Source organism: Plectropomus leopardus, chromosome 8 (assembly GCF_026936395.1).
Source record: "Plectropomus leopardus strain MGB_pleo_1.0 chromosome 8, ASM2693639v1, whole genome shotgun sequence".
Classification (NCBI taxonomy): Eukaryota; Metazoa; Chordata; class Actinopteri; order Perciformes; family Serranidae; genus Plectropomus; species Plectropomus leopardus.
The window spans coordinates 32,839,537-32,855,205 of NC_142183.1; the positions used below are offsets into that span (position 1 = coordinate 32,839,537).

The 15,669-nt window shown below is 38.7% G+C and overlaps 1 protein-coding gene across 2 annotated transcripts in view; it reads right to left on the reverse strand.

The window, feature by feature from the left end:
- Positions 1-15,669, reverse strand: part of aff2 (ALF transcription elongation factor 2) — a 201,466-nt gene that overhangs the window by 39,193 nt on the left and 146,604 nt on the right. For both annotated transcript variants that reach the window (XM_088081386.1, XM_042493782.2), the window contains exons 11-15: positions 9,588-9,705; positions 8,537-8,639; positions 8,020-8,170; positions 7,627-7,842; positions 6,194-6,398 (exon numbers count right to left, since the gene is read on the reverse strand). In XM_088081386.1, coding sequence (XP_087937512.1) covers positions 6,194-6,398; positions 7,627-7,842; positions 8,020-8,170; positions 8,537-8,639; positions 9,588-9,705 — 793 coding nt within the window. The remainder of the gene's footprint in view (positions 1-6,193; positions 6,399-7,626; positions 7,843-8,019; positions 8,171-8,536; positions 8,640-9,587; positions 9,706-15,669) is intronic.

A 15,669-nucleotide genomic window follows, 5' to 3' on the forward strand; every position in this document is an offset into this window, starting at 1 on the left:
AAAGCAACCCAAAAAAGGAAAAGATATTTTTCAAAAGAGCGTCCAAAAGAGACAAATCTAAAACTGACAATATACAGACAAAAAAAACATATAAATATTGGTAAAGAGTTTCCCAGATGGAAAGAAAATGATGTTAACAGTTTAGCCTTTTGCAAACTGGAATCAAAGGCTCACAGCTGCAGCTCCAAGTTCACATTTATGAAGCTAAAATCAGCTAGAGCCTCAGATCACAGTGTGTCCTTCATCTCACTCCTTGCTGCTACAGACAGTTCATCCTTAGAAAGCAGACAGCAGCTCTGGAGACAGACCCCCTGTCAGCAGTAACCCAAATCCAGCCAGAGCAAACCCCAGTGCCAGAGGACCGGATAGCCTCCACTTCCTGTCACATAAGCAAACTTTCTGTTGCTGCTGTTACACAGGTTAGACCCTACGATGAACTGGCCCTTGTACAGTTTGGGCTACTGGCAGGATGACGGCTGAATTGGTTTATTTCTGTGAAAGTCTGATAAGCACAGAGAGTTTGGACTCTGGAGCAAGATATTTCCTTTAAATTTCCTTTTGCCAGTAGGTGGCGCTGTGACTATAAACAACAATGGGCATGTATATGTGTTCAGGATGTGAAGTTTGGTTTGGTTCATATACCTAAGTGTTATAAATCGGGTTGTAACAATGCATCACGAGACAGTTAAAAATCAATAAAAATTAAAAAGATTTAAAACAGTGAGATGAAAAATGAACCACGATACTCATTTTGAACAGCAGAGGGGATAATCTACTTTTGACTTTGCTTGCTTGATGTGTCACATCACTATGTGTTCAACATCCTACGTCATGTCCGAGACAACAGACAGCTCGCCAACGTAAATAAGACGAAGCAAAGGCTCCACGACAAAGGCGAGAAGATAACAGAAAAAACAGTCTGCAAATATTGCAAGAGGGTATTTAACTACACAAATAGAACAACTAACATGATGCAGCGTGTGAGCCGGTATTATAGTGAGGAGCTCCGGTCCACCCCGCCGACAGACGTTACTCCTTAACGACGACTACATGGCCAAGTCTCACTGACAAGTGCATTTGTAGCCCTGCTCGCTCAAACGAGTACAAGAGCCAAAGAGTGTGCCCATTGTATCACCCACGAGTTGGAAATGGCCAGCTTAGTTCTTCAAACTTGCCCTCTCTGCCTAGCATTGTGAATGTCCAGAAATGTATTCATTGCATAGTTTGTGTTTTGCATTTATACACTCCTTCAGAAATAAAAAGGGATTCTTTAATTTTATACAGAAAAGAAGAGAAAATGCAGTATTTTGTATAGTGTTTGTTTAGAATAATTAATAGAATATTTTTCAGTCATAGTTTGTCTATAATCTCATATTATATTTCAAAATAAATTGTATCGAATCGTGAGTTAAGTTAATCGTTACATCCCGAGTTATAAACCACTTCCCTTTTTCATGGTGAAACATGGAAGTTTGAGGCCTCAACATGGTCACACGATGTGAGAAAGACGCAAGCTTTTAGATGTCAAGGTCTTTAGATGGTACAGGCCAAATTTAAAGTTGAAGCTAAAGGTCTGTCTCTACATCTGCTGTCTGCTCTCCTCCCTGAGAAGCAGTCCAAAGTGGTGAGGAGTGAAGCGGAGGGATTGTGGGATGGCTAGCTAACTAAGTCTTGTCTCATTTGCGGTCTGATAAACAGAGATATAGCTCTACAATGAAATAAGATTAAATAAATAAGTGCATGGGAAACACTGGGTATGAAGAATGTGCATATGCCTGTGGTCATCTGGTGGGAGGGGCTACAGACAGAGAGGGGAGAACTGCAGGAGGAAGGTGTTTATTCACATTCCGCTGTTTGTTTTGTTTTTGTATTTTTGAGGGATCTGCCTACCACCTTATATCATATTTACAACAGTGAGCATTTACAGCAGTAAAATTATTGTCAAAATAAAATACAGCACTTTAATAGGGGTTTTTCAACTTCTATTGCACAGAAGAATCAGATACATCAGGCCTCGGCTACACAGACTTATTGTACTTGTTACTTGTTAGTAGGGTAGATTCATTGGTAATGAGGATAACATAAAATAACACCCATCCTCAACCTGTGAGTGAAGAATATGTCTCAAAGCTCTTTGTGCATCATCAATTCAACACCCTGACATTATTCTTGTGTGAATGATAAGAGCCAGCGAGCAGAACCAGCCTACATCTGCTCAGTCTGTTGTCCTGAAAGCTCTGCTGAGTCACACCTGCATCTCTGACAGTTTTGTATCCAATCAAAATTGTCCCTCACATGTTGAATGCTTGTTAATAGATGTGAAATGATCAATGATTGTAGTTTAAAACAAAAGGAGCGTGCAACATCAACATGAGAAAGCAACTACAGAGGTAGATGCAGCAAAGAAAAAAACCACTAATGTTCCCCATCTGAAGCAAAACCCACTCGCTTGGCAGACACCAGGCAGTTTTCTCAAACTTTTGGAATGCTTCCAATGCATGTTGCCATCTGCAAAATCCATTTGCAATAAACGCCATGTTGTGTTTTGTTAAAAAAGAAAAGAAGAAACTGTCCCCTGTATAGTGCGTCTTCACACTGCTGGCAAAAGATTTTCCTTTCTTCTTGCAGAAGTCTTTAGCAACATTTTCTGGAAAGTTCCTCTCTTCTCACTGACATTAGCTGTCCTGCAAGCTGTTCTGCGCAGTGAAGGCTGGCAGCGGATCAAGTGTCGTGACAGCACCCACAGCACAGGTTGCAGATGTTAGCACTGCACTTGATTTTGAGGTTAGCTTTGGGCACAACGGGGGATTTTTTTTTAGCTGCTGCAGGTTTAAACTTACTGTAGATTATTGTAGCCAGCAGATTATGTAATGCACCTCTATATGGCCATGATACAATGGATGTAAAATTACAACCCTTAACTGCAAAAAATTACATCAATATTCAGCATGCTTTTCCCTTCTAACCTCAAATAATGCACCTTTAAGATCACACACAATAGTTGAGCTAAAGCCTCGTAGTGTGTAGAATTATTATTTTGTCTTGCTGATAAGCTGCTAAGTAGCCATTAAATGATTCATCACATGTAGTGTGAGAATGAATCAAAGTTTGGAGCTGTGATTTATGACAGACCTCAGACTGCTGCTGAGGAGCTGACAGATGTTAGCAGCACATCGCTCTCTGGTCAGCTTCACGATAGTCAATTTTGGAGAAATAAGCTGCTGTTTTCTAGTTGTTGATGTCAAAATGCAGTTTCTATTCATCCCACTATTCTTTGTTAATTTGTTAACTGATTTGCTGAAGAACCTTGTTTCAAAGCAAATAACTATAATTATGTGAAGCACAGGTGTCACAAAGATCAAAAATGATCAAAACGTGGCACAACCTGAAATAAATTTGAAATGTTCTTTCAAAGATGAGCATGTAAATTCATCTTTTTCGTATGTTAACTTCACTTCACTGGATTTTTCTCTTGTTTACAGAAGGTCAACATTTACAAGGATTTTAATGAATATGGACTGATTTACAAACATCACTAACAATATTTTGTTAATTCTTTGGTGGCGACAAAGACAGTTTGACCTGCTGATGTTTTGATTTGAATTTGGTGTCACGAAATTCATTTTATTAAGAAAAGTACCACCTTCCACTGCCTTTATTCCTCTCCTTTTTAAAGTCTTGGTCACATGAAGTCTGTTTACAGCAAATGTTTTTCTTTCTTTCCTTTCTTCCTTCTATCCTTCCTTTCTTTCTCCTTGAAACTACCCAATCTTCATAAAACCACAGAGTGTTCACTCATTATAGGTTCAGGATGATGGTTGATAATTCAGTTCTATCTCTTTGACTCCCTCTCTTACTTCCCATATTTCGATAAAAACCAGTCAGTGTTGAGTCATAATAGTCACGTAATAATACAGCTTTTATCCTGTGGAATTTTATGGCTCTGACAAATCATCCAGAGACAATAAGGGTGAGATGATCATTACATGATACACAGATGGTGTTACATTTGGCAGAACTTGGGTTTTAAACTGTCTCTTAACATATTTCAGATGTTGATAAGTGAAGGGTAAGGGTATCACAGTATTATAGTATAGTAGTCATTGCACCACAATGACTTTTACCTTCTCATCTCTTTTACACAAATACCATCAAATACCATAAACCATTTTGAAATGTCAGGAAGGTGAGAAAAAATAGATATAGCTCAAGCCTGCTTGTGTCATGCACTTCTTCCTTGAGAAAGTCTTCTGAATAAGACAGGGATTGTTGGATTAATATTCTAGCAGTCATAAATATTAACTGGATTTACTTTGAGATATTATTATGAGCAAAGATTTCAGAAGTATTTCACTGCTGGAAAGATGTTCTTTTCATAAATTAGGTAGAAAGAGGTAGAAAACCTACAACTACTAGAATGCACTATGTCACACCAGGCGGGTAATGTAATGTGAGTTGGTATTAACGCCCTGAAACAATATGTCAGCCAGGCTGTAACAAACAATCTTGACTTACAGGTAAACAGCAAGCTGAACCATGTTTCTTTCACATCTGAAGCAAGAAAAAGGCAACTCGCTAACAGAATATTGGTTTGTATTTGAACAGAACTCCTTTAACAGTTTGATCTAAGTTTTTTTAGCCTCCATTTTCACAATACAGGAAACAGTATGGTGCCCAAATCATGTTCACAAAATCTTGTGTTACGGCCAAACAGTGCACTGAAAAATATTTTTCTGAAAAAAATTGGAGGTAATCCAGTGACAGAATCTTGGTTTATATTTATTTGATCAGCTGATTCATCTGAGTGTACTCTTGGTTTGAAAGAAAAAGATAAAGAAAGGCAGGTCTCTCCCAATCTGCTTCTATACATTTTTGTGTCCATGGTGATTGGTGTACAAAACTGAGGAAGTACAATCTGCATCACCAACAGCCCTAAAACCAGCAAGATCTGGGCGCTGGTAAGATAGAGGCAGTTTTATACTATTTTATTTACACATACTACACACATTATTAGAGTCGCATCATTCCAGTTTTACCAGTTTGGTACTGTGTACGAGCTTAAACCAGTTTAGTTTATGCAAACTAGCTGAACCCACATATGTCATTATGTCACCTCATGTTCTGGCAATTTCAAAAGAAACCTAAGTCACAGTGCTAAATCCAAATCACTGCATTAGTAATAAAAAATATGACAGCATGATTTATATAATATCATGTTTGTAAACTCACTAATGGAGCAACTGGTATCACACAGGTTGTATATATGAAAGAGCTGTGTTTGTTTACTTTTTGGGCTGATAAAAGGAGCAGAGTTATTCTCTTAAAAAGACTTTGCCGAAATGGAAACATTCTGGATTTGAAACCAATTAAAAGAGCTGTTCTTACTGGCTGCAAGCACTGTTGTGAGATGAACTTCTGTAGGACACTATGTTTCTGTTTATATTTGTTGCTCGCTTTGAAAGCACCGAAGAGGAAAAGCACAAGTTGATTCATGAAGTTGAAATGAGGAAATATTTTGACAAAATCTACATATTTCACTACAAGAACCTGAATACATTGTTAGCTGGCTGGATCTCTGGGAAACTGAATGTTTCTGCTGAGGTAAAAGACAATCTCTAAAAACTAACATTGGGTTGTTGCTGCTACATATTGCTTATCATTTCTTGTAAATATCACAAAATAAAATGTGTATTTTCTGATTTAGAAATTAATGTTACAAACTTAAGAAGACAACAAGTAGGTTACTCACCCATCTTTTAAATGTTAATGCCTCTGGTCTGATCTCGAGTGCACAGCTGATAGCTACGTAGTCTGTTTACATTGAGTGACAGAGGAGCATATTTAATGTATTTAGTGTGGATACAGAGCTCCGGTGCTACGCATTGCTACGTGATAGTTAAACACTTCTTTTCTGTTGGGACATGGTGTCAGTATGTTCCACTGAGTTGCTGCTGCTTAGTCAAGTGGGACACCTGGTAAAATTTGGTAAACTGGTCTGGTCTGGTGTTTGGCTCAATATCAAACCACTTTGAACATTTTCTTTACAGCACAAGCCTAAGTGTTATGATACAAAGCTGGTTGAATATCTGCAAATTATCCCTTTAAGACCAACACTGGAAAGATAGAAGAAATGCAGAGAAACTCCCTAGGAAGCCTACAAACACACATGTGTAATCCACTCCCAGACACTAACCTGGTTTACAGTGACAGCAGGGATTGGCACGGGGGTTTGCTGTAGCGCTGCTGGTGGAGTTACTGTGTTGTTGTTTGAGTTGGTAGCACTGCGAGGTTCTTTCCTGGGGGCTGTTTTCCCACTGGGGGGTTTGCTTCGCGGCCTTGGGGGGTTCTGAAGCTCCAGGGAGGGGGGAGGCAACAGGTCCTTCTCCCTCGCTGCGGGGCTACAGTGGGGGGAAAAAAAACCACACAATAGGAGGAAGCGTCACAATCCGAATTAGATTCACCCTTGAGCAAGGCACTGCTGTTGTCATGCAGTATTACACTGACAAACAGTGGAGGATAATGCTTGCCTTGGCCAGCTGCAGGGGGTGAATGTGTGTCAAAATGGAAAAAAATATAAGACAGCATGAAATAATTGAAAACAGCATGCATTCAGCTGAACTTGTTTGGATGTGGAAAGCTTAAAAATGGAGAGGGGAAGTGAAGAAGTGGTTGAAGGAGAAATGAATAAGGAAACAAAGCTAGAAAGTCTGTGTTTTTCTTTCAATTAGTCTAACATCAAGCTGAGCAGCCACTTTGGCACGACATCTACTCAATCTGAGCATTTTTCACAGCAGATGTGGGAGTGACAGTGTTCAGTGGCTAGCTGCCAAAAAGCTCTGGGATCCACTGGAGCCTCTGTAAGCTCTCCACACTAAGTGACATTCTTGCCTTGAAAGTAACTGTAATACTTTCATCAGTAACAACTAATATGTAAGTTATAACATATGAGTACTAACCAAGAAGGAAATTGTTGCAATGTTTTTGTTCTACTCAATCCATCACAATAGCCAAACACTGAATTTGCATTTAATTAAGATTTATATCAACATGACATGATTTGACTGCTCATTCACTGAATTGCACGCAGACACAAGAGAGATCCTTACCATAGAACAGGGTAGTCCGCTGTATAAGCTAAGAGCAGTAGGTTTCATTGAAGCAACCATCAAAAAGACACTTGAAAATTTGATTAGGAGGCTTTCTAGTCTTAAATCCATAACTTATGGCATCCCCCAGTGAAGTATCCTGGGGCCATTATTTTTTAAATTATATAATATAAATAATTTCTTCAAAATCTTGACGGTGTTGATTTGTTAAGGCTATTAGTCTGATAAAGATAAGACCAAAGTAGAGAATATGTTGAAATGTGGCTCTTTGATAATATATACCCCTCATATAGGGGAAACTGTTATGAACATTAAATAAAATTAAGAAAGTATCCTGAATTTGTAGCTCCATCTTAGATAAACAGCTCAATTAGCAAAATAAATCATAAATAAATAAATGATAAGTAAGTCATACTTTTGTGATGCAATACATACTGATGGTGTAGTCCTAGGTGTGACTGTATGCACACATACAGCTTAGCGAAAATATAAAGGAGGGGTCTTGTCCTCTTGTCCTTACCTATGCTGGTTTGTTCTGCTCCATGTCTGGCTCTGATTATCCTCCACACTGTTTGACCTCTCTGTCCGTCTGGGCTGTTTCTTCCCCGTGGTGTTCCTCCTCGGGGTTGTGACCTCGGGCCCTGACAACAGGCCCGGTGACATCCTCATCTTTGATCTCTGGCTCTCCCCCAAGGCCTTCTGGCTGAGCTTGGCCTTGGCCTTCTCTCTGCCAGGGCTGCGGAAAGCAAGATTTGATTTTTCTTTTATGGCTAGAGACATATTTTTGTCAGTTGTTGCCTACAGTTTGTTCATCCATCTGTCAGTGTGTCATTCATTCATTAATTCATTCAACAGATGACATCTGAAAAGTTACATTGGCACATTTTCACACAAAAACACTTGTAGCTCCTACCAAAAGGCTCCCCTCGTGTCCTTGTGTTCCACCGTTGGTGCAGCTGGGACAGGGGTGCTGTTGGATCCGCAGGGCTTGGCCTTGGCAGCTGGACCAACTCCTGGTGCCTCACTCCCTGGAGAGAAAGTCCCAGGACCCTGGGTGATAGAGCCTGGGCAGAGGAGAATCAGACCAGAATAATGCTGCTAAATGTGCTACACGGAAATATTGTATTTATAGTATTTTCGTGTTACGAGCACATGAACGGCCCTCCAAAGTCATAATTATGTGTGGGAAATTGGGAAATTTCAATTTTTCCCGAGTTGCTGAGTTGTGACGTTTGTGTGACATTTTAGGACAGCAGAAATGGTGCAAAGTATGGAAAATTGACAACAATTGACGTCATAAATGCATAAACATGGCGGGCAAGAGTCAATGTTTGGTCAATGATAAGAAACTTTTTATTAATTCTCTGCTGAATATACATTTCTGGTCACATGTAAAGTGTTATATGGTCTGTACTACTGTCTATACCAACCTGTGCCATGTTCTTGTTGTGGGGGAACCAGGGGTTTGGTTTGAGCTTGGACCTTATTCAACCAGCTGTCCAGCTGCCACTTGTTGGCTGAGGGGGGTTCAGGCTGCAGGGGAAAACACAACCTATAAGTTATTAAATATTTCAGAAACAATAGCTCAGTTTTATTGGAATGGTTATTTCTAAAGTGTCGATGCAAATTTGAATTTAACCTGAAAACTCAAAGGAAGTTCCAGATATATTTTATACTTTATACTTTGACACTTTAACGTGTATTCTGTCTTGACATCATAAATCCTTTAAGTGTTCATTTTTGTTTTGATGGTTTCTTTAAATGTGTTACATGCTACCACATGCTTGTCTGTCTTTTTATCTGCATGTCCCTCTCTCTCCTTCCCTCTGTGTGTATGACTGCGTCAGCTTATGAAATCAGGTGGCGTTAAGCCCTTAAAATAATGTGATAAATAATGCTATAATTCATCCCTGTGCAGTTGGAGCTTTATGACTTTCAGAACACCAACCAGAGACCGTGAGAAGAGACTGTTTAATGTACAACCACAGTCAGACACACTGTTGAGTGAATAGTGGTGAAGAAACACATGAAAGTCCATCTGTCTCTATGAAATATAAACAAAATTGGAGGCAATCGTCAGAGCTGGAGACAAACATGATATTGTCAGTATCTTCTAATGCCAGTAATTGAATGATTGCTTAATGATTGAGATTCCTGTAACAAAGCTAATGTTACCTCTGCCTTTCATAAAAATAGGAACTAGCAACCAGCATTATAATACAGTATTATCTGTACACACGGCACAATAACTCCGATATCTTCCCGACTAATTTTTCACACATATTCCTGAATATATAATTCCAAATATCATAATTATATTGGGAATGTTGACATTTGCTACACAGCTGTTTCTCCCACAAATATTAACATTTGCTTGTTTCTTCACATGAAACTAATTAGCTCAGTTGTCCATCCCATACATTTTATCCATGAACTCATGTTGTTCACTGTGTGTTTACAGAGTAACACTTGTCATCTCACCTCTGGAGTGTGTGTGCGGGAGGCCTGATTATACTCGCTGTCACTGGAGCTGCTCTCTGATTCGTCTGTGTCCGACTCTGAACTGCTCTCGGATTCACTGCTGCTTCCTGATGCTCCACTACAGAGGGGAGGAAGACAGAGAGAAAGAGAAAAGGAAAGAAAGAAAGAAAGAAAGACAGAGAGAAAGAAAGAAAAAAAAGAAATCAAGCAAGCAAGCAAGCAAGCAAGCAAGCAAGCAAGCAAGAAAGAAATCTTTACTGTAAACAGCGTTTATGCAACCAAGACTTCAAAAAGGACAGGAATAAAGGTTACATAGCAATTATGCCAGTACTTTTATTTAAAATGGAAGGTGGGATTTTTTTTAATAAAATCAATTTCACGACATCAAATTTAAATCAAAACATCAGCAGGTCAAATTGTCTTTGTCGCCACCAAAGAATCAACAAGACATTGTTAGTGATGTTTGTAAATCAGTCCATATTCATTAAAATCCTTGTAAATGTTGACCTTCTGTAAAAAAGAGAAAAATCCAGTGAAGTGAAGTTAACATACGAAAAAGATGAATTTACACGCTCATCTTTGAAAGAACAAAAGAACAGAATTTATTTTAGGATGTGCCACGCTTTGTTGATCTCTGTGACACCTGTGCTTCACATAATTATAGTTATTTGCTTTGAAACACAAGGTTCTTCAGCAAATCAGTTAACAAATTAACAAAGAATAGTGGGATGAATAGAAACTGCATTTTGACATCAGCAACTAGCAAACAGCAGCTCATTTCTCCAAAGATGAGTCTGACCAGAAAACTGACCAGAGAGCGATGTGCCGCTAACATCTGTCAGCTCCTCAGCAGCAGTCTGAGGTTAAATCAGCCTGACGGCTAATCACAGCTCCAAACTTTGATTCAGTCTCACAATACATGTGATGAATCCTTTAATGGCTACTTATCAACAGGACAAAATCATAATTCTACACACTACGAGGCTTTAGCTCGGCTACTGTGTGTGATCTTAAAGGTGCATTATTTAAGGCTAGAGGGGAAAAACATGCTGAATACTGATGTAATAGTTGTGCATCAAATTCTCAAGCATCGTCATTTCACATGCAGAATCAACTTAATGCAGATGAGACTTTACTACATCTTAAAGAATGATGAGCCCCATACACTATCAGCATACCACCACAGCTCACAGAATGCACCACAGAAAGACTGAATACACCATACTTTCTATCTAAGAAAACCCAATACCAACAAAAAGTCATTTTAAGTAGTTTGTGGACTTTCATTTTAAAGCCTCAAGTTCAGCATTTCACCCTGGAGGAGCGAGGGGTCGATTTCACTGAGAAGCTGAGGACACTATAGGCAGACAGCCTGCCATTCAAAACAGCCCACCCTTGATTGTGCATAACTTTAAGCCTTAATAAAATGTATCAGTCAAATTTAAATTCAAATTCAAAAACACTTTATTTGTCCCAGAGGGGCAATTTGTAAGGCACGCAGAGTAGTATGGTAAAAACTATACATAGCAACAACGACATAAAAGACGACACTGACATACAAAAAAAAAACAAAACAAAAAAACAGTTCAAAGATAGCTATAAAAATTGTAATGAAGTGACATGACATGAGGATTTCCATCAGTCAAAATAAATATGTAAATATGAGTATTCTGATGGTGAGAATAGCAATAATGGAGTAGAACAGATAACTGTACTTGTGATATGATCATGACCTGAAAGACAGGTTGCAGTGGAAAAATTATGGTGAGTTATAAAGAAAATTCACCCTAGTTACAGTGACAGGCTGTGTAAACCAAAACCATTTTTTGAGACAGACTGGAAACATGTTTATTTCTTACATAAAGTTGGGCATTTTGACAAGAGTCTATGGGGAGTGACTGTCTTCTGTAACCAAACTCAAGGTGCCGTTCAAAGACCTGCATTTTCTGGCTGCAGTTTTCAGCCAAGGAAGTTGCCATTGGTACTGGCCTGTTGAGGATGTTAATCATCCTGTTTAATGTCTCTTCACCGCACGTTATGGTTACATGTAAAAAATATACTTTCAGAAATTATACTTCTTTTTTTATATTTAGTAAAATTATTTTCACATGGCAGAACACTTCACTACTGAATTTCAGTTGCTTATCAACTGAATATCTTTATAGCGCTGTTTTGCAATGGAGAGTCTGTGTATCTAGTCAGTTCATAACACATACTATCTTGCTCTTACAGTGTGTATTGTTATTTTCTGGGGCTGAAATTCCTCAGGTGGTGTAGTTGGATGTTTATCTCATCCTTAGTTGGCACAGTTTACCTAGAAAACCTCCTCTACACTTGCAGCCCAAAAAACTCACATCCCAAACACAAATATAAAGAAAACACATTCATCTCATCTATAGATTTGATTTAGAGGTGTGCAGCGCGGGCAATTCTCTCCACTGTTATCAAAAACAACATCAAGATAATTCCTAATTTGCTCCAACTGCCTCAATTAGCAGAACGTATCATCAAACTCTTGAGTGAAACAGAACTCTCTCCAAGCTGTATAAATTAATCTTTGTTTATCTCTTGTTGTGTTTTTGTCTCGTTTCACCGATTAAAAAATAAAAAAAGTATGATTATTGGGGATGCCAGCCACCCTGCCACTGATTCAATAAGAATGACACAGAATATAATAAGCGGCTATTAATAAACGCATAAACACTGCGCTTTGAACCTGTTCAATTGTCTCATCCTCTCTGGTGCTTTGGTTGGCCTTGCGTTCATCCATCCTTCCACGCTGCTTTGAAATGGCCTCCTAGAGGCAACACACCCGCTCGTCCCAACTTACACACACACACACACTCGCACACACAGAAATTGCAATTATGTGTAGTTCTTTTTTTGTGTGTGTGTGTGAGTATGCATGTAATTTCAGTTCAAGGCTGCCATCACAGCAGGCACCAATCTGTGTGAGCAGTCAAGCAGCAAATCCATCAACTGTTCCTGAGGCAACACACACACACACACACACACACACACACACACACACACACACACACACACACACACACACACACACAGTGACAGATACTGTATGACTGCAGTCTCCGGCCTGTTTTTCTTCTTCTATCATTACTCATCTCTTCTCTTCTCTTTGTCTCTCCCTCTCTCTCTCTTTCAATTTCAATTAAATTTTCACCTCACTTTGCTCTATTAACATCACAGTTGAAACAATACTGGCGAACGTCGAGTTAATCTCCCTGTATAAATGCTTGTGTGTGTTTCAGTCTTGTCTTTGCAGACCTTCCACTATGCAATCACTGCCACTGTTGTGTGTTTGGAAAACATAAAAGAGGCTTCAAAAACAGTTTTGAACCGATATAAGAAAGCCAGTTCGATTCTGATTTCACTAAACAAAGCGGAGAAAAGCAAGATCTTGTCTGAGATTTCATTTGGTTTTTTTGCATTCCTGGCACTGGCTGCTTAATCAGCAACACAATAAAACAAGAAATGTAATCAGATCTACTATTCCCATTAACTAAATTATTGCTCATTACATTCAGCTTTCTCTCAAAGCAGGAGAGTTTTAATTTTTCTGAATTATATACTTTCTAAATAACATGGGGAAGTTATTGGTGCACATACCAAGAAAACATTAGCTCTGCAGGCAGAGCAAGGGAAAACGACTCGATATTTTTTTTAAGACACGGCTGCAGGAGTAACATGACACATTTATTACAGATCAACGTTAGAGCTGCATTACTAAATTATTTTTTGTGCCACTTAGGGCGACGTTATAAGCTGTAAACACAAAAAAATTGACATTGTATCACCTTAAAGTTGATATGGCAAACATGTTTGCCAATGGATGCCTACTGTATATACACATCAAGCAACGTTAGAATTCATTTTAAGTTTTGATTTATGGTTACCTGATGAATGTTACTTAGGGTTGGGTGATATATCGAATATACTCATGTATCGTTGCTTGTTCTACCTAGGATATATATAATGACTATATTGCGTACATTAAAAATAAGAATTGTCACTTTTCCTTTTATAAGCCACTAGCATTCCAGTTCTCTTGCTCTCTCCTGCAGCTCTCTGCCTCTCAAAGACACACACACACACATACAAAGCAGGGCTTTTGCAGAGCTCCAGACGGTAACTAATTCTAAAATTAAATTAGTTAGTAAAATTAGTTTAAAGAACATTCTTAAATACTGGGATATATATTGTGTACTGTGATATGGCCTCAAAATATTGCAATATTATTTCAAAGCCATATTGCCCAGCCCTAATTTAACTCAGTTTTTAGTCTCAGCCAATGCCTAAGAAAATATTTGGCTCTTTAATTGATAAATCCACTATATTAACCAGCTAGCTGCTAATATTGTGTCTATCTTTCGGTGCTGAGAAGAGCTGCCGGCCATGAAATCAAGAACAATGAGCCAAAAGATGCTAAAACGACACACCGAGTCAGGTGATAATTCTCTTTGGGACAGCTTTCCATTACAAGGAGTCATTGATCTGTTGCTAATATGTCACTTATCATCAGTAAGCAACATCTCTTTCAGCTGTAGAGTTGTAAAATACACAGATACATTTTGCATCTTTAAACTGAATGCATACAGTGAGATTGGTACCTGGGAGTGATGATAATAACATGGACACTACTTTTTAGGCTCCATTGTAAGAAGGGCCCTATATGAATTGCACACTCACGATTTACAAATGGACTGCACTGCTTTTGTGGCTGCTAAACCTCCCCCAATGAGGCAAAATTAATTCTCAAAGCACTGCAAAGAGCAGCATGCACCTCTAACTGCACTGCCAAGCTAATAGCGTCTCAAACTCCCCTTGCTATTTGTGAATATTTATAGGAGGTATCATGCTTACGTTTGGTGCATAATTGACAATTTTCTATGCAAATGGGCCTCACTGCAAAAACAGTCCCATTCACAAAAATCAGCTCTGATAGATACACACAATTACAGAAAATATTAGCATGTATATTAGAGAATTAGTAGTAATTTAAATGTCACGTCTAAACTCCTCAGTGATCAAATCCCTTGCCTGTTTTCAGGAGTGGTCAGAACCTGGAGCTGGCAGGCTGAAATTTTCAATTTTCCTGACTTTCTCTTTCCATTGTTCTGCCTACTGCGTTCTTGGCACAAAGGCAACCTTTGTTCTTTGCCACATGGGCGATTGCAATCAGATGCAAAAAAGGGCAAAGCGCACTCAGAAGCAAAACTTTATAGACCTGTTTGCACAGTCATATCACCAGTGCAATATCTTCTTTGGATTGGACCTTGAAATTTTTTTAAAGTGATGCGCAAGTCATTTTATGCAATTCAATTTGTCTGTTTTGGTCAGGAGCCAGAAATAAGGTCTGTGGTTAAACACAAGCTTAAAAGGCTTTCATGTTTCGTCACGCAATATAAAGTACATCAGTAAATAGCCCACTGTAAACTTTGAAGTTTTTATGTGTCTTATAAAGGGTAGTTGCTAACAACTGGCTAAACCAGACTACAGAAGAACAATCTTTAAAGTGGTGTTTGTTTGTGAAGATTATCTTGCTAAACATGGAAGTATCATAAATGTTTGTTTACCACAGAGCTTATTTTGTGCAATGATCCAAAATCCAATGGAAAAATTCCATAAGCTTTTGGTGAGGGAACCAGGGCAACGTTTCAGGGGTTGGCCCACAGAATATTGTCAACTCTAGGGCACTCTATAGGGTTATTTTAAAATACGATATGTCTTTTCTACTGGACTATAATGTTTGCATTGTGTAAGCCTCTATCACTGCCTGTAGCGCAGACAATATATATTTTAACAGATTATATGTTGAAATCAGTGAGATGTGATGTTTCTTGGATCACAATTGTCACACACTGTTTCAATTTTGTTTTTTAAACAGTGAACAGCCTGTTCATACATGGATTAGTGGATGACTGAGATAGAGATGCCAGACAGATGGCGATAAGAGACATATCCTGGACTCGTGTGTCGGTCTGTTTTTAATGTCCCTTATTGTCTTTAAAGAATCTTTTGATATGAAACTAAAGGGAGCCAAGAAAGCTGTGAGTCAGCAACT